The sequence below is a fragment of the Ambystoma mexicanum genome, chromosome 9 (genome assembly GCF_040938575.1).
Source record: "Ambystoma mexicanum isolate Mex_15411 chromosome 9, UKY_AmexF1_1, whole genome shotgun sequence".
In the NCBI taxonomy this organism is placed as follows: domain Eukaryota; kingdom Metazoa; phylum Chordata; class Amphibia; order Caudata; family Ambystomatidae; genus Ambystoma; species Ambystoma mexicanum.
The window spans coordinates 1,108,214,383-1,108,240,083 of record NC_090931.1 but is presented as its reverse complement, the minus strand read 5'-3'; the positions used below and the strand labels follow the sequence as shown (position 1 = coordinate 1,108,240,083).

At 44.9% G+C, this 25,701-nt stretch overlaps 2 protein-coding genes across 6 annotated transcripts in view; one reads left to right on the top strand and one right to left on the bottom strand.

Moving 5' to 3' along the window:
- PRPF40A (pre-mRNA processing factor 40 homolog A) overlaps positions 1 to 16,500 on the bottom strand; it is a 1,435,679-nt gene extending 1,419,179 nt beyond the window's left edge. For 3 of the 5 annotated variants that reach the window (XM_069616432.1, XM_069616433.1, XM_069616431.1), the window contains exon 1: positions 16,181 to 16,499. In XM_069616432.1, coding sequence (XP_069472533.1) covers positions 16,181 to 16,240 — 60 coding nt within the window. In that variant the 5' untranslated portion in view covers positions 16,241 to 16,499. Of the gene's footprint in view, positions 1 to 16,180 lie in introns of all 5 variants that reach the window. The other 2 variants (XM_069616434.1, XM_069616435.1) reach the window with 1 other exon arrangement.
- A 164-nt stretch (positions 16,501 to 16,664) lies between these two features.
- ARL6IP6 (ARF like GTPase 6 interacting protein 6) overlaps positions 16,665 to 25,701 on the top strand; it is a 346,923-nt gene continuing 337,886 nt past the window's right edge. The window contains exon 1 of the mRNA XM_069616430.1: positions 16,665 to 17,124. Coding sequence (XP_069472531.1) covers positions 16,815 to 17,124 — 310 coding nt within the window. The 5' untranslated portion in view covers positions 16,665 to 16,814. The remainder of the gene's footprint in view (positions 17,125 to 25,701) is intronic.

Sequence of the window (25,701 nt, the reverse complement as noted above, 5' to 3'; positions counted from 1 at the left end):
GGGGAGTGGATTCTAGAGGAGTGGGCGAGTAGGAAGATTAGTGAGAGGAGGCACAGGGAGTGTATGCGGCAGAGGTTGAGTGCAGGAGGATCGGAGGGAATGAGATGGCGAATAAACCAAGATACAGTTGGACAGGAACGGAGAAGCAAGACCATAGATATATTTTCGGACTAAGAAGGAACTTGAAATGAGCACTTGTTCATGGAGAGCCAACCAGCATGCTGTTGGTAGGTAAATGTGTGGGTAGGTGGAAGGTCTGGATAGGCTGTAGAGCGTGGGTAACTAAGTGGAGGACAGCGTCAGAGGGAGGTAGAAAGGTCAATGAGTAGGCTTTAGCAGTAATCCCATTTGCTGAGCACAAGAGTGGGTCGTTTTTGTAGAGTGGTTAGTAAGAAAAGGAGACCGTTTCCAAATGTTGGGGAGGATAATGGTAGCAGCTGAGGCAGTGGTAGTAACAAACCTTTGCAGACCTAGTTTGCTCTGAAAGAGGAAATTAAGATTCTGAGACTCGGATGAGGGAGCACTACGGACAGGCGGGAGAGAGTAGGATAGGAATAGCATTGAAGTCTGTAGGAGAACTTTTTTTTATTGTGTTTGGTTTATTACAAACCTTTCACAAGTACCAACAATAGAAAATTCATACTAAACAGATTACAGATTCATCCAAGAATAGAAAAAACAATCGCCTCTACTAACTCCCAACGACGATGGAGGGATAGTGCCTCAATTTCCCTTTAGAATTTTTAAAAGGACCTTATTGCAGCAATTTTCCAAAATATGTTCCATCTTCCACCTAAAACACCCTTCCAAAAAGCTTTTGTTTGGATGCTCGAAATGCTATGTACAAATATACCAAAACAGGCTTCTCTCAATATGTGCAGACTGGGATTCTATAGATGGATGTTCAAGAGTCTCCAATTTGTCACTCTGTGCATAATTAACATTACTTTGCATGTTAGTCGACTTTTGCCGAAAATGCGAGATTTAAGTCGGCTTAAAAATGCCTCTCAAATTCTCATTTGGAGATCATACTAGGTAGTTTGGAAGTTCATTTAGTCGCTTTTCTTCCAGGTTTAGGTGAGAAAATAGCACAAACAGGATTGGATCACAACCGGAACCTCAAAGTGGAAACACTATCATTTTTTTTTATTGCTGCTGGATTTTTTATTAAATCCTCATTGGTTTCAATAATGTTCTCCAGCCTACCAGAACAATTGGAGCGCCATTTAAAACTTTACATGAGCCTTCAATCACCAACATACTAAAATCACTAAATAAAATGAGGATAAAAGGGGAATCTAAAAGTTTGGCATATAGAGCAAACCTTTAATCCACCATCGTCTGCGCAGATAAACCCAGCACATAGCGTAATTGCAATTGATACTCCTGAAGGCAGGTGCAAACACTGGCCTCCGTTTCCCTTCCACTTTAAACCAAGGGAAGTCAACCTCCTTTAATTCACCTCTATACAACAGGACCGTTAGGACTTGAGCCTTCTAGTATTTCAAAATAGGCATAAAGGGGAACCTGCCACTCATTTGCGGTGCACATCACCTGAAAACGCTTTCAAATTGAACGCACTAATGGAAGTGTGCTTAAATCATCATTGTTGCTCGAGCGGATATAGTCTATGCTCAACAAATGGCCAACCATCGCCCCATGAAAGTATGGATCAGAAAAGAGAAATGTAGGATTAAATGAAGGTTACAACTTAATAAACAAGAATCAAAAGAAACGCACACTTCGACTTAGGTTTGTCCTCAGAACGAGTCACTGGATAGCTGTATTAGTGCTCTGACCTAACAAAAGTCTCTACAACAACTAAGCGGAACAAGATTAAAAGCAATTGGAAAATGGCAAAAGAATAAAACAAAAATCACAAGCTGAAACATCTGCATATCATGAATTCCAGTAACCACGAACTACATAAAACAGCAGATGGGCCATATGAAGTTATACCTAGAGTCTGTACAAGCAACTGGGAAAAATAAAAAATATATGTAAGTGGCTATCAAAATCAAAGGCAACTAACCAGACCTGGTGGAGGAATGAGAACGTACAAATCACGACAGACGTGCAAGGACATGAACAAGACTTTCTGATCAATTACAGATAGTTCTAAAAAAGACGAGTCCAGCAATGGCGAAATCTATACCAACTAGTCGGGAAGCGTCTTTGTAGCCGTCCCATGATCATGAAAACAAAGCCCCCAACGAAGAAACAGCCAATAAGGAAATCCATTAAACAGATCAGCCTGTTTAGCTTTGTCCCGCTAGAACCCTACATGAAGAGGAACAACAGAGGACAGACTATATTTAGGTTGTACCTGGAAATTGAACAAGCCTTCACTCGCTGTTCCCACAGTGAGGGGAGGGTTTGCAGAATATACAATGCAAGCTTTTCCCATTACACAAATGCTGAAATGTGTTAATAGTATATCCTAGCAAAAAAATACGTAGATGTGGGGGGGCGTGGCCGGTGGCCGACCACAGGGTGAAGGAGCTCTGCTGATCCCGTACTTGGTGGGGCCCCGATTCCCCCCTAGCAGCATAGCATCCGGATCACTGTCCAAAGTCAGCAGTGGGGAACCACAGAGACAAAGAAGCGGAGGACTTCGCCCAGAACTTGGGGTGGTGCCACTATACCACTCTGTTTCATGGTGGGCCATCCCACGCTGGACTTGGGTGGCAAAGCTGAGGCTGCAGACACGCAGCATCACCTTACCCTGATACTCTGCCAAGTGAGGAAAGGAGGCCGGCAGAGGGGGCAGGACCTCAGTTTCCTGCCATCAAAGAAAGCATCTCGGTAAGGCGGGAGGCAGAGGGCCCAAGTGGCCCAGGACGAACCAGCAGACGCAATAGAGCCAGAGCGGGAGTCACACGCGGATGCAGCGGGCCTGACCAGCAGAAGAGACACCAGTTGTGGTGACAGCTAAGCTGGGAAAGGCTGCCTCTGGCCCCCACTAGTGGTCCTTAGCCCCTGGGCCTTACTGAGCCACACTGTGGAAAGCTTGCTGGTCGTCACATGGAAGCTGCGAGCCGTGTCCTGTAGGCGCTGTCTGTGGGCTCCCCTTGTGACATTTGGTACTGTTTCAGATGATTGTCATCCCCCCCTCCATTTGGGAGCTAGGCGTCGGAGAGCAGCAAGACCATAAACTGTAGGATCGGTGGAACACTGGGCCGCAACTAGGGAGACAAGGAAGTGGCAGTGGTGTGCCGGGATCTCTGGGTTGCCCCCGCCCCCCTTCTCGGCAGTGAGTGGCAGCCTCCGCTCATAGGGGTGGCGAGGAGTGGGGTTACCCTCACATCCCCATTCTGCAGCGGGAAAGGAGGCCCTGCAGGTTATTCGGCAATGTACTGAGGGGGACTGGGAACCAGGACTGGACCGGTTGAGGGTTGATGGCCAGAAGAGACAGGGCAGCACCAGGCTTTAGAGAGCGTGAAGTAGACCAGTCAGTGCTGGCTAGATGTGGAGGGGGGGGGGGGGGGTCTCCGCTTCCACCTGAATGTTGCCCCATAAAGTGCAAAAGAAGTTACGCTCCATAACCTCTTTGTGCGGCCCTGTGTCAGAGTTTAGAGACATGGGCAGGTCTGAGCAGTCAGCAGGCGGTAAGAGCGCTGCAGAGGTGAAGGAGCGTGCAGGACCTTGTCCTTTCTCTCCCCCCCCCCCCCACTTACAAAAGCAGATCTCCTGGAGTGCATGTCCACTCTGGAAGAGAACATCTGCACCTCAGTCAGAAGGGAAGTCACAGCGGCAACCGAAGGGCTGCAAAGGTTCATAGAAGTTCTCTTGAAGGACCTGAAGCAAACCAATACGAGAGTGGGGGATGCAGGAGTCAATTCATTCCCTGCAGGAGGAGGTTAACATCTGCAGGGGGAGCTAGCTGTAGCTAAACAGGGAATGAAAGAGCTTATCTCCACAAATGAAGACCTCGAGAATAGGCACAGACGAGAAAACCTCAGAATCATGGGCCTCATGTCGCCAACAACTTACCAAACAAACATTAACCAACTTGTGAAACAATCAAACCATATCCAGGCACGTCAAATCGCATATGCCCTGCCCAGAACCATCCTCTCCAAACAGACAAGCCCACTTCCACCCCCGAACCAGATGTCACTCCATTTTCCCAGCACCACAGATCACACATGGAAGCAAGAATTAATCAGTAGAGGCCCTCCTCCCATACTACTTACCACCAGCTCCCCACAAGCTGAGGGTCATACTCCCCCCCCCCCCCCCCCAAGCGAGGTAGTTCGGTGCTAAAAGTTCAATCCATTGCTACTGCAAGACCCCATTGTGTGCAATGAGGTTCAGGCCACGATAAAAGACTTCTTCCAGAACACTGCTGCAAGTCACGTCCCGTTGGATGCCTTTAAGGCGTACATAAGGGGCATCTTTATATCCAAGGCTGCCATTTTCAATGAGCTTAGGGGTGCGCATGGCTCCAGCTCTCTAGGGAAGAGCAGGTTAGGGAGAAAGCTTACAGAAAATCCTGATCACGAAAAAGCCTTCCACGCACTACAGGAGGCTCGGAGGCAGGTTAATCTGTTTGAGATCTCGAGGGCCGAGTTTAGGTTCATAACGAGGAAGGCAACTAGGCCGGCAAGATCTTAGCTTGAGATTCAGGGCGGTATTTGTAGGAGTCTCAGTGGTACTGCAGACACCCTGGATCAGTGTCCCATGCACAAACTTTCCCAGGAGCAATGTTCCCAGCTTGGGGGCTAGATTACTAAAGAGGAGATCCTGCAGGTTCTCTCGTCCCTGGAGATGATAAAATATACAGGCCTTGACGGGCAGACGTTGCCGTCCTTTAAGAAATTCTCTGATGGCCTTCTGGAGCCCCTATGTGTCCTCTTTAACGCAATGCTCAGAGAGATCCTCGCACCCAGACCATGGGCTAGGTTAGGATATCCCTCATCGTTAAATGGAGCAAGGACCCAACTACCTGCTCATCGTATAGGCCTATTGCAGTCTTGAACACCGACATTGAGATGTGCTAAAATTATGACCTCCGTGCTGGACCAAGTACTACCGCAATTGGTTGGCGAGGACCAGGCTGGATTTGTTCAGGGGCGCCAGGGGGCGGATAATGTCTGCAAAATCGTGGACTTGGCTCACAGCACAGGCCTACCGGCAATATTTCTGGGGCTAGATGCCGAAAAGGCGTTTGACTGTGTGGAGTGGCTCTTTCTCCAGGAGGTGAGGAGGATGTAACGTTGGTGAAGCGTTCATAAAGGGGGCCTTTCCCCTGTACTCTTGTCCTACCGCTCAGGTCTCTGCTAATGGCACTAACCATCGTGTAAGGGGGCCAGGGGATACCTTATAGGGGTACATCGCACAAGATGGCCCTCTTTGCTGATGATGATTGTCACAAGCCGAATCCTCTATATCCTGGGACAAGGCATAAAATAAGCGGTATTGCATCGCAATTTGCGATACGATACTGCTGGTTTGCCGTTTAATTAAGCAAACATGTCGCGCCAATTGCGATATGATTTCCACACAGATAATCATTAAATTAAGTGTGTGCCTAAATAAAATGTGTGCCTTTAAACTGTGCCTCTGCACAGCGTGCATGCGAAACAGAAGGACCCGGGCTGGGCAAAATACATTGTATCCATGTTATGACCCCAGCCCAGGTGCGTCGTCATCACGTGGAGGGACGTCAACAGCACAAGGCTATCTGAGCCCCACTTCTGCATTCAGCTTGGGCTTCTTCCTAGGTAAGGTGGAGTGCTGGGGTGGTGGAGCCCTTTTGCAAGCGAATGTGTGAGTAATCACAGCATGCACGCATAAGGCTTTCAAATATTCATTCATTCTCGTGATTAAAGCATCACTTTAATCACGAGAATGAAAGAATGTTTACGGCCTTCTGCAAGCAGGCTGTGTTATTACTGTGAGCGCTTGGTGTTAGAAAGTGGCTGCCAATAATATTTCCAGCCACTTGCTAACACCAAGTGCTCGCAGTAATAACACAGCCCGCCTGCAGAAGCGCTTTTGAAAGTGCTTCTGCAAACTGCAGGCTCCGTTATTACTGCGGGCGCTGGGTGTTAGAAAGTGGCTGTGAACACCCATGCACCAGAGTAAAGCCTGCTCGCAAAAGCCCTTTTAGAAGGGCTTTTGCAAGCAGAGAACAAGACCCGCTGAAGATCTGTGGCCCCTGGTGACCCCCCTGCTGACGGGGTCGGACTGGACCATAACCTTGTCTTGGGCACCAATGAAAAAGTGGCCCACAGTTGCAAATGGCTATTTATTCCTTTTCCAACACGGTTTGAATAACCAAGGGGCAGTTATTTGATAAATTCTAATGCAAATTGTGCATTTGAAACAATATGTATTCTGAATAGGGTGAACAGATCTAAAAAGTAAAAAACTTGACACGGCAATAACATAAAAGTAGGATTAACTCTTGAAAGCGGCTGTCAAGGCACTAACTTCAGTAGCGTTTGGAGAAGGTGGTTTAAGTGTTACTGTTCAAAGAAACACAAATTATAATTAATTTATCACAAACTAATACTATTTTAAGTTGTAAAATGCAGCATTTCTTTGCGAGATTGGGCATTCCTGCCTGTCAGCTATGAAGACCTATTACAAAAAAACGGGACCACTGCAGTTTCCAAAGGGAACATGATCTTGAGAAAGAGGGGCCGAGCACCAAATACTGGGACAGTCCTGGCAAAACTGGGACGTCTTGTCACCCTAGCCCCAGTTAGATGAAGGGTTGTGTTCAAGATTCCAGGCTAGCAGAGCAGTCAACGGTACTTAACCCCCTATTTTCGCCCCAGAGGCCCTGCCTTTTGTAGATGTGGGAACTTTGGGCTATGTCGCCCAGTTATATTTTCTTTTTGTAGTCAATGCCTTAATTTTAACGCTGTTTTTAAGTTGCTTTTGCAGAGCTGGGGTAGTCCTGCCCCTCCCCTGTGGAGCCTGAGACAACACAATAACGGAGCCATCGATCCCCTCCACCCCGCTGTGGCAGGGTCGTTAGCCGGCACTTCATGCCTCCTCACCTGGTACTTGCCCAGGTAGGTGCTCCTGGGGTGGGGAGTGCCAGGATAGCTGGTTCCGACCACCGAAGCCCTGAAATGGGGTGGGTGGAGGGGCTGTGGGCAGAGAGGGGGAGAGGAGCCCCTGCTGATAAAGCCAATTTACTGGCCCCCAGCCCCCAAGCTGCTGCCGCACAGGGGAAAGAGCTACCACAGCTATGCAAATGCCCCAACATTTATTTAACCTGGACACATTGGATTGTATTTCAATAGATATTTACATCCCAAAAAAGCAGATGGAGCATTTAAAGGCGGTATTTAATTTTCCGTAGCCACCCAGCCATGCAAATCCGGGACAGAGGGTGACCCTATGTATTCAGCAGCACTGGTCAAAACGACTAGCCACAGAGTGAATTAACTCATACTGGCCAAATTGGCCAAGTCAGTGGCATGCTTGGACCACAAAAACTAGCCCACACCAGCATTGTGTTTTTCGTTCGGTCATGGGCCTATTGCCCTATAGGCCAGTCCGAGCCTGCCTGCTGGGAGTGAAAACAGTGGTGCGTGGAGGTTAGCTGCCAAATTTATCATGAGGCAGGCAGCCAGAGCCAGCGGAAGGGTTTACACCAACTAGCCTTAACTTTAATGCAAGCACTGCAAAGTGCATATTAAAAGGCCTAGAACGAAAATTGAGACTTTTCTTGCTGTGCTTTGCGGACTGGAAACATGGGGGCAGTTACTGGGCCCGCATAGACTTGTGGCCTCTTTTGTTTGTAAGGATCGAAAGGCCCCGACGATGAACCCGATTGCGGGGTTGGCTGGTTGCAAGTGGCTGCGCTGGCAATAATATTTCTCCTGCCTGTTCGGTTGTGAGAAATATTATTTTTATTCCATAGCGGGTGCTGAGGGGCCCTGTCGATTCTCAAGCCCCCCCAATAATGAGCCTGTGCTTTGCTGTGGGTAATTGGTTGCTTTTTGCCCATTTTGTAGGAATTGGAATTTGTCTGTAGAGGAAGATTAGGCTGAGTGGACCTTCCCAATGTGACTTTGATAACACAGGCCGGAGAGGTAAGGAGCCTAGCCCAACTTTTTATTCTAAAAGAAATATATTTTGCTTTTGGTGCCACAGGTAGTGCTTTAATCATGAGAATGGAAGACTATTTAAAGGCATTCTGCAAGCAGGATGTGTTACTGCTGCTGGGCTGTTAGAAAATGGCTCAGCTGGGAATGCATTTTCTACCACCGGTTCGGGTGCACTCAGCCCTGCACTAAAACCACAGCCAGTGCTGGCTGAAAGCCTTCTAAATATACCTTCAATCACAATTGAAAGAATATTTAGAATGCCTTCTGCCACCAGGCTGTTAAAATTGCAGGGCTGTTTTATCCTATTTGGTGGCGAAATATTAGGCTCAGAGCCCTTTGCTAGCACGCAGCTCTGCACGTATAACAAAGCCTGCAGAAAGCTAGATTTATTCTTTCCTGTTGGCTGGCTGCACAGAAAAAGGCACAGCAAATACAACTGTAAACTTGTCAGCAGCAACTACGACTTGCAATATTTGATTTCTGATCAGGGATGTTAGCACTTGCATTACAATAGTGCTTAGAAGCAAGAGTAAACGGGAGACCCGCGAGTTCATACTGATTTAACAGTAAAGCTAACTCGCAATGTCTAAAGAAGCTAGATGCCTTTAACACCACATTTGCACAGAAAGTGACTCCAAGCTATTTTTTCTTAAAGCCGAGTTCATCCATGAGGTCAAACATGGTTTTGCATTCTGAGATTTGTAGTCTTCTGTTCAGGGTGGAGCAAATACTCAAGGGAGGTTGCTTTCGGTGTACTTTGCAAACAAACAAGACCATTGAAGTTCCTGAAACCAAAAACAACATGTGGACTAATTAGAGCTTGGAAGTGTGTGGCAGGTAAGTTGTTTACATTTCTAGTACATTCTAGCTTCACTGCTTAACCAAAGTATGTGATCCTGGGCAAATCATTTCACCCAACCAGTGCTGGCAAGAAAAGAAATGTGCATTTTATCCTTATGCAGTGTCGGTGGCCTCTGCCCTACAGATAAGGGATGTATCAGCCACTTTTACTCCCTAAAGAAAGGCAAATACTCCCAAAAAATAAAAAATAGCGAGTACAAAAACTCCCAACAAAAAATAGGAAACCGACCTTGTGCCCCTGCTTTCACCCACGCAGCTCCATGGCTATGTTTGAACCAGTAATGCAAGTACTACCACAGGAAGAAACTACCGGATCAGAAGTAAAGCTGTAGCTTTTATTGTGCATGAATAACTAGGTGCAAAGAAATATTATCAAGACCATTTCATTTTCCAGTTAAAACAGCACTTTGCTGCAACACTGAATGCATGACCCAGCCACACAGCCTAGAACTGAAAAATTATTTACAGCTTTCTTTATCATTTGTTTGTCCATTCATGCAGCGAACCTTTACATTTTACAGACATTGCACTAATGTTATACTTCAGAGGTACATGGAAATCATTTCTGCATTCTTGCTAGTGTTATGTCTTGGGGTACAACTAATTCTGGTGACATTACATTTTAGTACAAAATTGCTAATCAAATGTTTTAATTAGCAAATTCTGCTAATCTATTTTTTTAAACTAATTTATGCCTTGTGGGACTCCTTGAAATCTTGGATTCTTCTCAGCGGGTGTCTGGGTTCAAAGGTGAAGCAGGGGAATAGTGAGGCACTGAATCTCGCTTGTGATAGAGAGACTCCGGACTTCCTGAAGCGGGTGGCCACCTTGAATGGGAAGCTCAGGTACCTAGGGCTCTATCTTACTCGCTGCTGCAGCGATCTCTACCATGTCAACTACCCAGAGCTCTTGTCATCAGGGCCGATATGAGATCCTGGGGAATGTAAGCTAACTTGTGGTTAAAGAGCATCTTTGCAGTTAAAATGAATATACTGCCGATGTTGCACTATCACTTCCAAGCTCTGCGGGTAGTGCTGCCAACTTGCACTTTGGAGCAGCTCCAGCAGGAGATTTTGGGCTATCTTTGGGGGTGGGTGGGAAGGCCTTGATCTCGAAAGCTACACTTTATATGGTGCTTCCAGACGTGCCCAGTTACTATAGGGCAGCTCAATTAAAGGGTCAACCGCGATTGGGTGAATCCCTTCACAATCAAGGGGGGCATCGCCTGGAGGAGGTGGCCGGCAAACCGATGAGACATCGCATAGCTGCCCAGAGTTGACAGGACATTAAGTCTATATTAACTCCCAGCCACGAAGGCGACTATGCAGTTTTGGGAATCACTGGTGGAGAGTCTGGGGCCTTCTTCCTTTACGCCCTTAGCGTAAATACATTTCAACCCCAGCTTTCTGCCCGCCTCTGATGGGATAGACTTTTCAAACTGGCAGCCAGGGTGAAAGTTCCTGGCACACCTGTTAGCGTCCAGTCCTTCGAGTCCAGTAAAGCAACGTTTGGGGTGGAGGGGTGTGAAGAAGAGTGACAGATTTTAATATTGGCAACTGCTACACTGGGTGATGCACCCATCAACAAGCAGGTGCCCACCAGGGAGCTTACAGTTTTGGAAAGGCTAATATTTGCAGCCAACTCCCCAAGGGACATGTATCCAGGCTTTATCCCATTATGCATCTGTTGGGAGCCTTCAAAGGGAAAGTAAGCATTGGTCATAACCAGAATACTCCTGTGTTACACACCATGCTCGTCGTAGTGAGGGCCGACATAGCGGCCTTCTGGAGATCTACAAAGATACCGAATGGGAATGACTGGTGGGCACGCATGTGGTCAGTGTTGGCAGCAGAGAAAGTGGTATACTTCTTGGAATCTGATGAATAGGCATTTTTTCAGAGATGGGGGAGTTCTTAAACTATGCAACAGGCCACAAAAGAGACTTCCACCTGCCCAGCCAGGCTGCGGGCCATGGGTATGCTGGAAGACTCCTAGGAAAATGTACTTGCCCGAAGAGGGACTTACAAGGGCCCAAAGAATATTGCCATCACTCCTCGACCTCAGTCACTTGATCGATTTCAACATGATGGGGATTGCCTCAGATTATAACGTTTGGTTTTGTTGTGTGCCATGTGTTTTGGGTTCTTTCCTTTGTGTCCGAACCACTTGCTACATTCCTCCCAACTGTATGTGAGATCAATGGCTAGCTGCAAATTGTGCAAGGTTCTGGTTTGTTTTTCAATTTACAAAATGCCAAATAAAATAAAATGTAAACCAAACATTTTCTTAAATGCATAGGTTGGTTATGGTACTGCAATTAAAAAGGGTTCCTTCGCGGTGGATTATGGGGGTATACGCAGAAAGATGAGAACATGTTGGCTCTGTTAATTCAGTATTGTACACATCGTCTTACCCAATGAATTGTAAGAAAGAATGTAAATCAGAAATTGGTGTTTTGGTCTAACTGTACTTCCAGGTGATGGATCTCACTAATGAATACACACATGACTTTGGGACATTATTTATGGTACTATTAATGACTATGAAACCTAATGGAGGCCCCAGCTAACAATAGACGTAATCTATATTCCTCAAAACCAGGGAGATTGCAGCTGTTGAGAGGCAGTGGTTGCCTTCGCGAAGTCCGAAACAAAGCAGAAGAGCTCAACAGGAACCGCAAGAGGCAGAGAAACATAGGCACTGAGACGGAAGGAAAGAACGAATAAGCGCTGTTGGCATGCAGCAGGACAAACAGTATGCCAGCAAGAGCCGATGAATCCACCCAAGGGAAGCGGGGACACTGGGGCGTATTGGCAGCTAGGCCAAGCTCGAATAACTTAATGAGGAAAATTAAGTACATGAGAGAAAGATCAAGGGAGTATAACTTTAAATGGGAAAACAACAAAAGAGAATATCAAGCCTGGATGTGAGTGCAGAGCCCACATAGGAAAAGCCCTGGCAGGAGAGTATATTGGGCAAATTAAAGCTGTAAGGAAAATACATGTACAAGAAAGTCCGATCAGGAGATTATACCAGGCAGTTGCAAGTGTGTGCCTATAAGAAAAGCCCTAGAAAAATGCCAAGGGGTCCTGAAATCCCTATGAACTGCATGACAAACTAGCTATACAAACACACACACACACACACACACACCCTCCCTTAATAGGTAAAGAATGAAATCTAAATAGTTCTAAATTAATATGCAAGGACAACTAAGTCCCCTATAGAAAGTGTATGCCATATGCATCTGTATTAAATAATTCACAGGACAAAAATAATCAAACTGTACATATAAAATAGCCAAAAACAATATACAGCAGAAAGTATCCCCCCCCCCCCACAAAATGTGTTAAAAACAAAATAATTGCTATGTATCCTAAGGACGGAGGCGATATTGACTGATGGCACTAGTCCGCCCAATCAGAGGACAAGGTAGGAAACCTAGTGTACCGTCCCATATTACGCAGAGCTTTTGATTTTACAAATTGAGAACGAACTATGGATCTCTGAAGCAAACATGTCAATAACAGTATTAGCAATTACAATACATATGCTAAAAGCATAATAACTCATCGGGTGTTCGTGATGGACCAAAGAGCTATATTAAATTAAAAGTAAACCAAGGTTCCAATGGTTCACACACTAGTTTCAACAACCAAACATATTAAACCGCCTTCCTAAGGGCCACACCGGACTCCTACAGGGGACAAAAGAAAACAGGCATGACTATCATAAAAAGACTGTCCATGTTACATCCAACAAATTTAGGTCAAGAATGCCCGTCATTAGCGGAGGCAGGCGAGACAGCGATACCATCACTGCCGACATAAATGCGTCTCCATTGGCATTCTAAAAAACCCAAAATAGAGACAGGGAAGCCATTAATTAAGCTTCATGTAATAAATGAAACCAAATTAGATATCCTGGCCTTTGTACAGTTTTATTTTTGTCCTGTGAATAATTTGTTGAATAAACATACTTGTGTTTCATGTGACCGCGTACACTCTTTATAGGGGACTTAGCTGCACTTACATATTGGATTTTTAAATATATTTCATTCTTTACCTATGAATGGTGGGGGGTGCTTGCGTGCGTCTCTATAAGAAAAGCACTGGCAGGAAAATCTATGTGGTTACAAAAGAAATCCTGAGTAGAGAAGCACCCCAGGCAAGGACACATTGAACAGTGTATTTGAAATACATCACCTAAAGGGGTCCTGAAAAGGATATATCAGGGCTAGCAAGAGGGATGTGTGAAACCAAAGAGAAAAGTGAAAACCTGGCATAGTACACCAGATATCCCACCAAGATACAAACTCACAGCCAAGTTATTTGTTGTACTAGTTTTATTGTTGATGAAGAGAAGGAGTGAAAACCTGGCACGGTTCTAAACTGCTGAGATACAGACTTAAAGCAAGGTTTTATGTTTACCAGTTGTGTTTTGGATCAAGAGGAGAGAGTCACAACCTGGCAGGAGGGTACACCGGGTATCCTAATAAGATAAAAACAAAGCCAAGTTGTTCTGTGTACCAGTTGTGTTGTTGATTAAGAGAAACTCTAAGAACTGACATTCTTGAATATAAAACAGAGTGGATCGAAATCCAGGAGAAGGCAACCACCCTTGTGTTGGAGTTATGTATTTTTCCTTTTATTGAACATTTCCAAATCACTCAAGGCCAAAGACATTACCCCTTTCACCTTAGAGTTAATGTTAAAAATGTGAGGGCCAGAATAGTACTTGGACACAGGATGTTTTACTTTGGACATTTTGACATCCGAAAGACCCCTATTGTTTGAGGTAGGGCAACACCTCTTAGTGCAGGGAGAGAGACATTTTCCAAGCCCCTTTTCTTTCGTCAAAAGTTTATGGCCAAAACCATTTAAGTCTCTGTGTCTCATTCCTGGTGCCTCACACTCTATAGTATTGAGGTGGCGAGTAAATTTTCATGGCTGATAATAGCATGCAACTAATTCGTGCCAGATCGACACAGAAAAAGATTATCCTTGTGTAGCTAGCTTTTGCCATCAATATAGTTCCAGTCAGCATATATGTGTTTCAAGCCAACTTGCTCCTCATCAGGGCATATAGTCATTGTAATGCGTGTACAGTGCTTCGACCGAATCAAAACATTTGATCATAATTGTACAACAGCTTGTTAATTGTGCAAAAGTTCAGATCTTCATGAGCTGATTAGCATCCGTTACACCTTCAAATCAACATCACTCCTCCAAAACAACATCACTCAGTCTCCTTTCGTGGGTTTCTTTCCTTTTTATATGTTGGTTTTTTGTTAGATTATTATTATCCAGTTTCTCTTAAAGTTATTAAAGATTTAGCAGGCTGAAATCATTTAACAAAAGAATTTAGGTTACAATACTATATACTGAATGGAACTTTATGGATTATAAAGTCCAACTACACAAGGATAATCTTTCATATATGCTCAAGCATACAATGTTTAGGATCATTGCAACACAGGATGCAGTGCAGCGTAGCATATGCTGCCAAGTGGGACAGCAAAAACTCTATGGAGGGAAACTTTTGTTGTGGTTGGGGAGCTGTACTTTGCACTGATAATGCATGGTGATGAATGCCCCTCGAGAAAGATGTGCTGGAACTGGAAAGGAGCGTCCAAATCAGTAAAGCTAAACATTCTTTCCAAGCAACTAAGATTAGATGTCCGTAACACTGCAGGCAGAATGATTATAAAATGTGAAGGCATCAGTCGTTGTCAGCCATCCAAACACGTGCGTGGAATGTGTGTGCTGGAAAGCTAGGCTGCCCATTTGACCCTCACGTGACAGTTCCCATTTGTGTATATGAGACGTGCATCTTAGTGAAAATAAGATAGTTGAATATTCCAGTTCTGTGGGGGGTGTTTAAAATCTTGTGCCATAGAGAGAACCCACGCTTGGTCACTCCCAAAACCCCCGTTAGGTGTGGCCGAAGATTGGCCAACGTTTTCCTATGTATATTGGCTTTAAGATACGTGTAAACAGGTTAAGTTATTAGATAGACAGTCACTCCCACAACTCTCCACATCCAGACAGTAAACCATTTCTTAATCCCCAAGATTCCCTTGTCACTAACCAATGTCTAGTAGCAAGTGCACATTTTGAGGCCTGTTCTAAGGATTTAAAGTCGCATGGCTTTTTGTTTCCTTCCTGTTGTAGGAGAAACTAGCAGTGAGATGGCTCATGCCCTGATAAATGCCTCGCAAAACCGATGGAGGCAAAAACCCCAGCAGGCCACAGAACAGCACCAGTGTAGATTATAGGCAAGTTTGAGCCAGGTGCCAGCCAACAAGCCAAGTCATTTGCAATGGGTGAAAAAAAGACATTTCAAGCGGCCCTTTCCCTGCACAAAACTCATGTGGCTTATGGTAATGAGTGGCGTTTACACCCGCCCTCCTCTCCCTCATCTGACAATCTCACAGATTGTTTTTGTTTAAACATGGGTTACAAGGTATATATTTCAGAGAACGAAAAGTAAAGAAATTGTAGTTGACAGTGACAGCATGAGCCGTTGGAAGCCAGTGGTAAGAGAGCAGGGTTTTATGTCACTGTTGCTTTGTACGGCCTACTCGCTTCATGCCCCAATTCCCCTATGTTTTACCACCTCAAAAACACCCCACCCCCCCAAGATGGACATTAACAGCCATACCACAAACACTAATAGAACCACGACTAAGCTCTCAACTTTAGCCCCATCTCAATCTCCCACATCAACGTGAAACCAACCGCATATTTGTCTCATCCCTTTAGATAACATACTTAAAATGAGTGTTCAATATATGGACTCTCATTTGCCAGGTACCTAGTACATGCAATGGGGTGGTGCAGTCGCAAGGAGCAGGCTATGATTTCCTTAGAAAAAAATCAAAAAAAACTGAACTCTTAGGGACAGGCTTTGGTTCTGAACTCCATGTAAATTAAGAGAAGTAATTTCGCGAAGTAACAACATTTTACTCGGTTGCTGCAAATTATGGGCCCGTTTATAAAGACACTGCCTGTGGAGAAAACAAGTGTTTCTCCATAATCGAATGACACATCTTAATTAGCGCGGACCTCACAATCAGGCTCTTGGTTTCTCTAGAAATAAATCCAGACATTGCAGCACTTTTGCATGTGCCTGGCGCCTTCCCCTCCCCAATGCTAAGGTGTCCCAATAGTTCCACGCAGAGCGATCGAGTCGGTTTATAGATGCAACGTGCGAAACCGGAGATCCGGGTAAAATACTGCACTCACCATCATCCCGCGCTCGTCGCCTGGCCGCATAGGCAGCCTCCCAACATAGGAAAGTCTCATTGGTGCACGGTGTCTGGGTCAAAGGACGGGAGGGTGTTCGTGGGGCGATCAGGGTCCGGCCTCAGCGGACGATAACAAGAGGCCGCTCGCCCGGCTTGGGTCTGGCACACGACTCTTCCTCCTCGTGAGCGCACAAACTCGTGGTGATAAATGTCCTGGCCCTCTCCATCCGCGCTGAAGGCGGAACGAGCAAATGAAAAGCGTCAGCTGAGAGGTAGCGCAGGATATTTTACGTACAACCACGAAGACAGCGAGTGAGAAGGCGGTGTCTAAAAAAAAAAAAAAAAAAAAAAAAGTCGCGCGGAAAATGTCATCATGGGCTGTGTCACAGTGTCGGCCATGTTAGAACCAGGCACAACATGGGTAAATTATGACACATAGGGGCGGGGCTATATTATATTTGCAGCAGAATGTATTAACTGAGAGAAAGTGCTTCCTCTTTTTAACACATTTGGAGCTGTGACGCCGCTCTCCCGGACATGCGCAGTTAGGTTTTTTTTCGGTTGGTAGTGGCGCGTGTCTCGAATTAGGACATCTTTGCTCAGGGGCAGATGTTCATTTCTTAGAAAGTAAAATGGCACTGTATAGGAGTACGCGGGGCGGCGGCAATCGTCGCACGCTTTTGTCCTCAGCGACCCTGGAAGAAGAGGCAAGCGAGCGCTCCATTCTACCGTATGTCCACCAGACACGAGATACGGAGTTGTCCCGTACCCCACTCCAACCCCACATCGAGGGTGATGCGGGCACAAACGGCCGCCACCCGCCTGGCGATACTCCCTCGAGGGACACAAGGTGGCCAACCAGACTCTTGTCTGTATTCTGTTGTCTATTGCTCTTGGCCGGCCTCGCCTTCTTCGTGGCCTTTTTATTTCTCATAATGAAAGGTACGTTTATGGGGGTGCAGTGAGGGGAAAACGTGTGTGTGTGTAGGGTTATGTTATATTGATGTATACCCCACACTGCTACCATCCAGGGGCAGTCTCCAGGCGCTCAAATCGCTCTGCAAGAAAGAGGACAAGGTTGGTTAGTGAGGTAGGAGTGATGGGATAGGCGGAGAAACTGGAGTCTGTGTGTGTGTGTGTGTGTGTGTGTGTGTTGTCTTGCAGATGGTTGGTTGCATGCCGTGGCATATTGTATCCATATGGGTATGGTCCAATGTTGAGTGGTTTCTATGACTGTTATCTAGGAGTGTGTATCTTTTATGTGTAGATTGGATGGTATTTCAGAATGTGCGCCCTGGCTTGTATCCGTATGGGTAAGGTCCAGTGTCCAGGTTTGTTGTTGTAAGCTTGTGTTAGTGTGTAGGTTGGCTATCCCAGTGGCTAATTAATTACACAATTCTATATAGCGGTACGCATGGTTTATTTCAAAGTGTGACACGTGGCTAATATCCACAAATCTGTCTCGATGTGACGCAGGCTAATTTTAACAGTTCTGTCTAGATGTGATGCAGGCTAATCTTTGCATTTCTGTCTAGATGCTATGCAAGCTGATATTCACGTAGATGCAGCAATACTTAGCCCGATTGCTTTGTAAACCATCAGTTTAAGTGGGAGGTATGGCTAGTTAAACACATTAAAGTTAAAATGCGAGGTATGGCTAACCAGCTACAGTCGGGCTAAGTGTAGCTGGAGGGAGGGTGGCCAAATAAGGGCCCTACAGCGAATGCAGTAATACTTAAACTGATGGTTTTCAAGGTAAAAAGGCGAAAATATTAGATATATGCAACAGACAACCAGCTCTTAATAATACGAGATGGGCCGGACAGTCTAGTGGGGAGCAGTAATTGCTGCTTCCCTTGTCCAGACCTCGCATACCTTGTCGGTTGCTGCTGGTTGACCGCTGCAGGCTAAACACTCTTCGGCACGGTAGGAGCTGCCCTATGCCTCGGGCCCCTTAGTCAAGGGCTGACCAGGCCCAGGCTGCCCTGGGTCATGCTGTTGAGAGGGTGGCTAAGGCTGCCAACAACCAATTGGTGCGCAGGGGAGGTGGGAGGGAGAAAGGTCGGGGGAGGAACGGGGGGAAACCAACATGGAGAATAGATAGAGGCGCCAAAGAGAGAAGGAGGCAAGATGGGGTCAAATGAAAATCGGAAAAGGAGAGAAAGAGGCACCCGACAGAGAGAAAAGAGCAGATGGGGCAAAGGAAAATCGGAAAAAGAAACAAAGATGAATCAAAGAAAGAAAAGAGCAGATGGGCCAGAAGACAAGATGGGGGTCACTCACCTGCTTTGGAGCGGCAGCAGCAGGACCCACTTGCATGGGTCCTCTGCAGTACTATGTGGGTGAACTGCGAGAGAATTTTACGTTTTACTATATGGCGCTGCAGACAGTGTTGGTCCAGCCGTGGCCCACAACCTTTAATGGGGAATGCTGGAGGTTTCCAGGTGGGCTTCTTTTGTATGGGTACTGCCTTTTTTCCTGCTATCTTCCATGCACCTCATCCCACTATGCATTTGAAGTATAGAATTTGTTATAAATCTTCCAATATGTTGTTCTTAACAAATATTAGATATCCTTTTTTTGTTATGTTTCACTGTTTTGCCGATCCCTGTTTTGGGACAAATTGGTTGTAAAAGTTGGTATGGAGCAATTATTCAAAATGTTCTTGTGGGAGAACCTCACCAAACCCTGCTGCGCAAGGGTAGGCTGGCTTGCACAGTGTGATATGGGGCCTCCAATATAAACCTTTCGAGGGTCACTTTTGGTTCTTGAACATCCATGCCCAAGGAAGCGATATTACAGAGTTGTTTTGTGCCTTGCCCTGGCTGAATAGGTCTCTACTCTATGCTGTTGATCACACAGGTTTCTCTGGTATAGGACATGGCCCTGGGGGGACTTTATATTTCTTTGATGACCAGGCATGCCCATTTCGATTAAAAATGACTTAGTAACACATTTAGATATTGTAAAGGGATTCCCTCGAAGGTGCCTGTACATTAGCACAAATATGAGAAACTGGCTCATCACTTGTTATGAGGGTGTAAAAAAAAAAGGGGGGGGGGGCATATACCAGAGACAAGGCAATGCAACACACTGAACAAAATATTAGGAAGCAGGTGACCTACAAAGGTAAGCTTAATCTAATAGGGGAAGGGCTTCAGATGAAACAGTACTATATAGATATGCATTATTTTACTAAGCCTAGCTGGAGGAAGTGGTGATGTTAGGGAAGATGGGGAGAGGGTACTGGGATCTCCCTTTAGCAAGTATATTAAGTCTAAGGAAAGCCTTGAACACAATCCACAGTTGGGTTGGCGTTGATTGTGCTAGGCAACGGGTTCTAGCAGAGTGGGAAATCGTTGCTATAACTTTTTGTTGGGGTATGTAGGGGTGTATCTTGGTCAATAATACCATTTGTTCTGATTTTTTCACCCTAATAAACTATCAATGTACCTGACTATAAAAAGGAGCACATCTATTTGGGAATCAGCACTTTATTATTAAGGTTCAATGTTTGACATTTAAAAAAATATATATTATTTTATACACAAACAAATACAGAAAGAAATAATTCTGTTTCTGTTCAGTATTTTCTTGCAGAAATAAAGGTCTCTAGCTCAGCTCTCAAAGTTGCCAGCCACTTCTTGCTTGCCAATGTCTGCAGAATGTAACACAACAGAAGATAAAAAAGGAATATATTTCTCGTTGGAGATGTTTAGATGGCTACAGTGTTGTTGCTCAGAACAGTAGCAGGAACAGTTATTTGTTTTAATGTAAAAATGGGTCCTGGATGGTTGTGTAGAAACCTAGCTGTGTGAGCTACCAATTACATGCAATTAAACACAACATTAAATGTGGAAAAATACTTTTGCAGTTTTATTTTTTTACAAAGCAAAAATAAGTATGGATAGATACCATGAAACTGGGAAATGTACTTTTAAATGCAACAGTTGCCATAGTTTACTCTGGCTGCGGTCACTTGGACCCATTATTGTAATACCCTATGTTTGGGTAATATATTGCAGTCAAAATGGCATTCCTGTCATGCAACCTGCCAACATTCTTTATTACATATTCCAAGGACAAGCTGAGACACAAAATAGTATTTATTTAATTTAATCTATGGCAAGGTCGCATAAGAGCCACTGCAGCTTGTAGCATGCGCTTTATAAATGGTCATTATTTTTTTATATTTGTCTCATAGTTGGCAAATAACTTTTGGCCTCAATTTATCGGAATACATTAAAAAAAACACATAATTAACATATTCATATAAGATTCATGCACGATGATCACCATATTTCATATACAAATTCACCCATAAAACCTTTGTTCACAAATTACAAAGGCGCATCTAATGATGCAATAATCCACATATTCACACACATTAATCAACCTATTGCTTATCAAATTAATTCACAAAATGCTTGAACATAACAATCCTTAAAACCAAGATAATTTGGACTTCAGTGACTAATCCTCAAAGTGTGGCAGTCAAGTGTGTTGTGACTTGGCGTGACGACCTGGCCATTTTTCTCCTGGATTTGGTCTCAATGAGCAGCTTGCTGTACCTTTTAATTCCACTGGAGGTGGAGTTCAATAAAGATTGCAGCCCGTGTGCAAAGTGTGGAAGTCAAGTGTGTTCAGTGGTCGGTTCCGGGCTCCGACAGAGAGTGCTGAGTGAGCCAGAGACTTGGGGTAAGCAGCAGTAATGAACCGTATGCCCTGAAATCTGGTGCAAGGCATTGTGACCCCAGCGCAATACCGACAAACACTGTAATATCTGCTTCAAAGGTTTTGCTGCCCTAACTACCGTCTGTTTCTTCGCACCATATCTGGGGGCGCTGTGACTGAGCATTGTATAACCCTTCCCGAAGTGGGAGTGTAAAGTGTTTGGTGCTGAAAGCTTGCCGAACGATCTTGACGTCTCTCTGTTGAACATCCTGACTTGCATTTTACTATTTTGCAGCACACGTTTGGGACCGGTTGCAAGGCGTTGCAATATAAACCCTACACCGGCCCTTTAAGGAAAGGAGGAGGACCTTCCTCCTTTTATCCGGGCACCCTTGCGAAGCGGGAGTGCAAAGTGTTTGGTGTTTGTTTGGTGAGAGGTGCAGGGGTGAAGTGAGTCCTACTCCCCTTCTCTCTCCCCTCTGCCCCCTGACGGCACTTTTCTACCACCAACACCAAGCAAGGAGACCCGAATTCATCATCAACACGTTGAGTGGCATAATTTCTACCCACTTCATTACCAAATTGCTTCACGATCTGTGTGCTCCTCTGGTGGTACTTCAACACAGCAACTTTACCACAATTTAGAAAGCGTACCAGTTCTCGCCCAATAAATTCACGACACTGAAGGCACACTATATTGTACAAAAATGCCTGGAAAGCTATACGTTCAAGAACAAACGCCTACAACCTCAGGAAAAACGCTCCGTATAAGAAAGACTTGGTTAGCACGGCCAGTAGAACCAAAGCAAACAAAAGAAATCCCCAATTTACTAGTCCCCACGTTGTAGCATTAGAGAAAAGGAGAGGAATGCTGGCTTAATTAAATCCTTCTTTCAGGTGGAAAAGGTGCCAGAACCATCAGCTGTCTCACTAGCCGTCACAGCAACCTCTCCCCCACAGCAGCCTCAGCCCTCACCTTCAAAAAACAGGAACAACATCACAGATTTGTCATTTGAGGCTGTCGACAACAATAACTCACTTTTGGCCTTGTGCTCCTCCCTAAGTGATACCTTGAGGCATGGCAAATTACCCGAAGATGTACCACCAGTTACTACTCAGCCAAGACCAGTCATTTCCGTTTCACCCGATGAGGTCCCAACTGACTTACAGCCCACAGATCCTCTCCACAGACTCTCTATTACACCGAACTTGGTTCCCCCTGAGGAAGTTTCCTGACTCTCTAACACCGGTCATGAGCCTACTGCAGCGCCTAGTGATATCCAGGCTCAACTCACAGTAATTCAATTTGTCATGAAAGTTTTGCTATGGCTAAATGGCAAAATATTGGAGGAAGTGGCTAAAATTACACCTGTGAGAACGACCAGAGATGACCCAGACAAAGACCTAGACGCAATACATTCTAATGAAGCCCCAAGTGCCCACTGCCATGCTCCTATCACCTTCGCAAGTCCAGAGGACGTGAGCGTAGAGTATGTGGAACACCTGCAACAGGCCAGTAACGCATCAACAATATTCCACACCAGAAAACAACGATGACAGAACAGGAAACGTTGTAAAAATATACTTGAAGTTTCAGCATCAATGAGCCCTCGAAGACAATCTCAGCAAAGAAATAAAGGAAAACAATAAACAATGGGGTGCCCAAAAAGAGTTTAAAAAGGAAACGGAACAACAGCAATAAAGGAGCCTTGACAAAATGGCTCACTACCCCTCTGCATGCAAATGAGGAACAGCATGCCATCAACAAACACAGCGCAGTAGACTTGGACCTCGAAGAGGTGGATAATGATCCTCCCACTCCTAATGACAAGCTGAACTGTCCACTGCAACCTCAATTGCTACCAACAAGGACAATTACTGGCCCAACAATTATTGTGATAATACAGGAAAAAGGGGCCTATCAATCCCATTTGAACAGATCTGCATTCCTGGCATTAACTCACAAGATCTTGCCGCTTAGAATATTGGATACAAAAGATTTGGAATTTTTGGAGCCTATTAAGAATGCTATTTCCCAAAGCAGATGCTTACATTGAACGGCCGTGGAATCTGCTAACTTGATTAGACTATACAATATGAGATACTTGGAACTGAGATACAAGATCGACCCATTACCAGATCTAACCCCGGAACCCACCTCTTCTGCATAAGGGAACTGTTAACTTATGGGAAAATTGATGCCTGAGAAAAACGCTGGTGGCCACTCTTAGATTCCCAATACCTTGAAAGAGAACATCATGGGAATTCTGAGCTGGTTGATCCAGAATAACGCCTCTAAACCGGCAGAAGGAAATTGAAATGACTTAATCAGCTCATGGAACACGAGAGGTTTTGTACGCCTGCTATCTACAGAGGGCTCCCTAGATTTGTTGTCACACAGGAACATTTTCTTGCTCCAGGAATGCTGGCTATCAACTAACTTGTACGTTGATGGCTACCAGATGTTCCCGACCTTGGCCAAAAAAGACTGTAGGGGCTGACCTTACGAGGGCCTAATTATTGGCATGAAGAATACTTTTCATGCGTCCAGAATTCACCTAAGTGTTCCTAATTCCAATATCCTTGCAGTTGGAATTAGTCTGGAGCATGGCAAGGGAAACAACCTTATTATAAACATCTATGATCCTCCTGGCAATGCTTGTACCAACATTTTATGCGAAAGTATGGCAGAAATCCTCTGCAATGAGAAACAAAGATCTGCACGAAATGGTCATAATTGGGGCGGGGGGGTTTTTATGCCAAATGTTGCTTTGGGAATGAGATGGACGAAACGGAACATGTTAGCACCCAGACAATCGTTGTGAGATAAAACAAATCATCGAAGGGGAGCGCCTGGTTGGTTTCCTTGTTTAACTGGGATTGTTACATGTTAAATGGAAGAGTCTTAGGTAGCAGGCCAGGAAAACCAACTTGGAAAAGAGGCCTGTATTCCTCACCGATGGACTACATTTTCTGTAACCAGCATACCATTCCACACACAAAAAAGATGGTCGTAGAAGAAAATCTCTTCAGCGACCATGCTATGATCATGCTCACAATTGCAGACATGGGTATTGATAGAGAGACCAAAATCGACTATGTGGAAGTAAATGGTAGCGGAAACAGAATCAGATGGTCCTAGAGAAGGTACACCTACCTAATGCTCAATATGAAAAATGTGCTGGGCTTACAGCCGAAGAAATTTAATCTTGGATCAAGGGAACAATGACAGGAAGCCGCAAAAAAAATGCTGCAAAAGGGAAGATATGCTACGCTGAACACATTTAAGCACAGACCACACTACCACAAGGTTATACAAGATACAAAGAGGAGAATGAGGCAAGAGATTAGAGGAATTAAACTGCTTAACCAAGATCAATTGGCAAAGTACAAAGCCTGCCATCAAACGAAAAACAGATACAGAAAATGGGTTAAGGACTGAAGATCCTCACTCAGAAATGGCCAATGGCAGTATCTCCTCGAAGCAATAACAATTAATGACTCCAAAAAGATGTGGAGCATGAAGACCAAATTTAACTCTGAGAATGCTCTGTCAGTCACATGTGGTATCAGCCAACAGACCTGGACAAAATACATTAGTGAAACCTTCGCCATAGAAAGGTGCATCGAGCCGGATAACCCTGCCACTGAGAGAAGTTTTGAGTTAGACTTTGACCTGGTAGATATCGAAACTAAAATACGGAATCTCAAAGATTCCAGAATTCCAGGCCCGAGCAGCCTATCTAATGCAGTTTTGAGGACATCACTGGAATGCTGGTCAAAGCTAATGTTTGTACTTTTTCAAAAAGTCTGCAGGGAAGGTAGGGTTCCGAGCTCATGGAGAAATTCCATCTTGGTTCCCATCTTCAAGAATGACAGTAGAACCTTGCCTAAGAACTTCCAACTACTTGCGATGCTCGACGCAACTGGGAAGCTATTTACATCTCTTCTTCTTGACAGCCTGACAAAATGGTACAAAGAATTAAAGATTTTAAATGACTTTGAGATGGGCTTCAGGTCAGGTTCTGTGACTGCCACTGGCTCATCGATAGGCTAATCAGAGATTCTAAATCCAAGGGAAGCCCCTGCCTGCATATGGTTATGATTGATTTTAGGTCTACTTGTGACACTTGATAGATCTTGTTTATGGGAAAAACTGGAGACCTTTGGATGCCCTGATGACCTCTTATATGCCACAAGGAGCTTACACAAGAACACTTTTGTGCAGGTTAGGCTCGACAGTGGTGGAATTATGTCCTGTCCCATACGAACCGAGGTGGTAAAACGTGGATGTTCCTTGGCCCCCCTTTTATTTAACATGTACTTGGCAGCTTTTGCTGCTTTCTTGGGGCAGGTAGAAAACCATCCTCCCGACATTGCTGGTGTCCCGCTAAACTGTTCATTGTACGCAGACAAACTCTTCATCTGTGATCACACCTATTCTGGCTTAAAGCATACACTGGTTGCAGTGTGTAAATACGCAAGAGAAAATGGACTTACCATAAATTATGGTGAAACCAAATACATGCACCTCGGTTCTAAAAATGTGATTGTCCCTAAATTGGTTGTAGAGGAGGAAATCATTGAAAGGGTAAAATGGTACAAATACTTGGGCCTTGATATTTCTATAGAAGGAAACTAAGGGGCAATAATTGCAGAGAAAAAATGCAAGGCGATTGCCCTTATTCAAGTTACGGCAAGATGTATCAGAGACATCTGGCTTTAGCTTGATTGGTATATTATCTCTCTAAGCAAAGTTTCTCTGCCTCAATACTATATGGGCTAGATGCCCTAGGCATGAAAGACTTGTCCTGGTCGAAGGTACTGGAAGGGAAATTCTGGAGA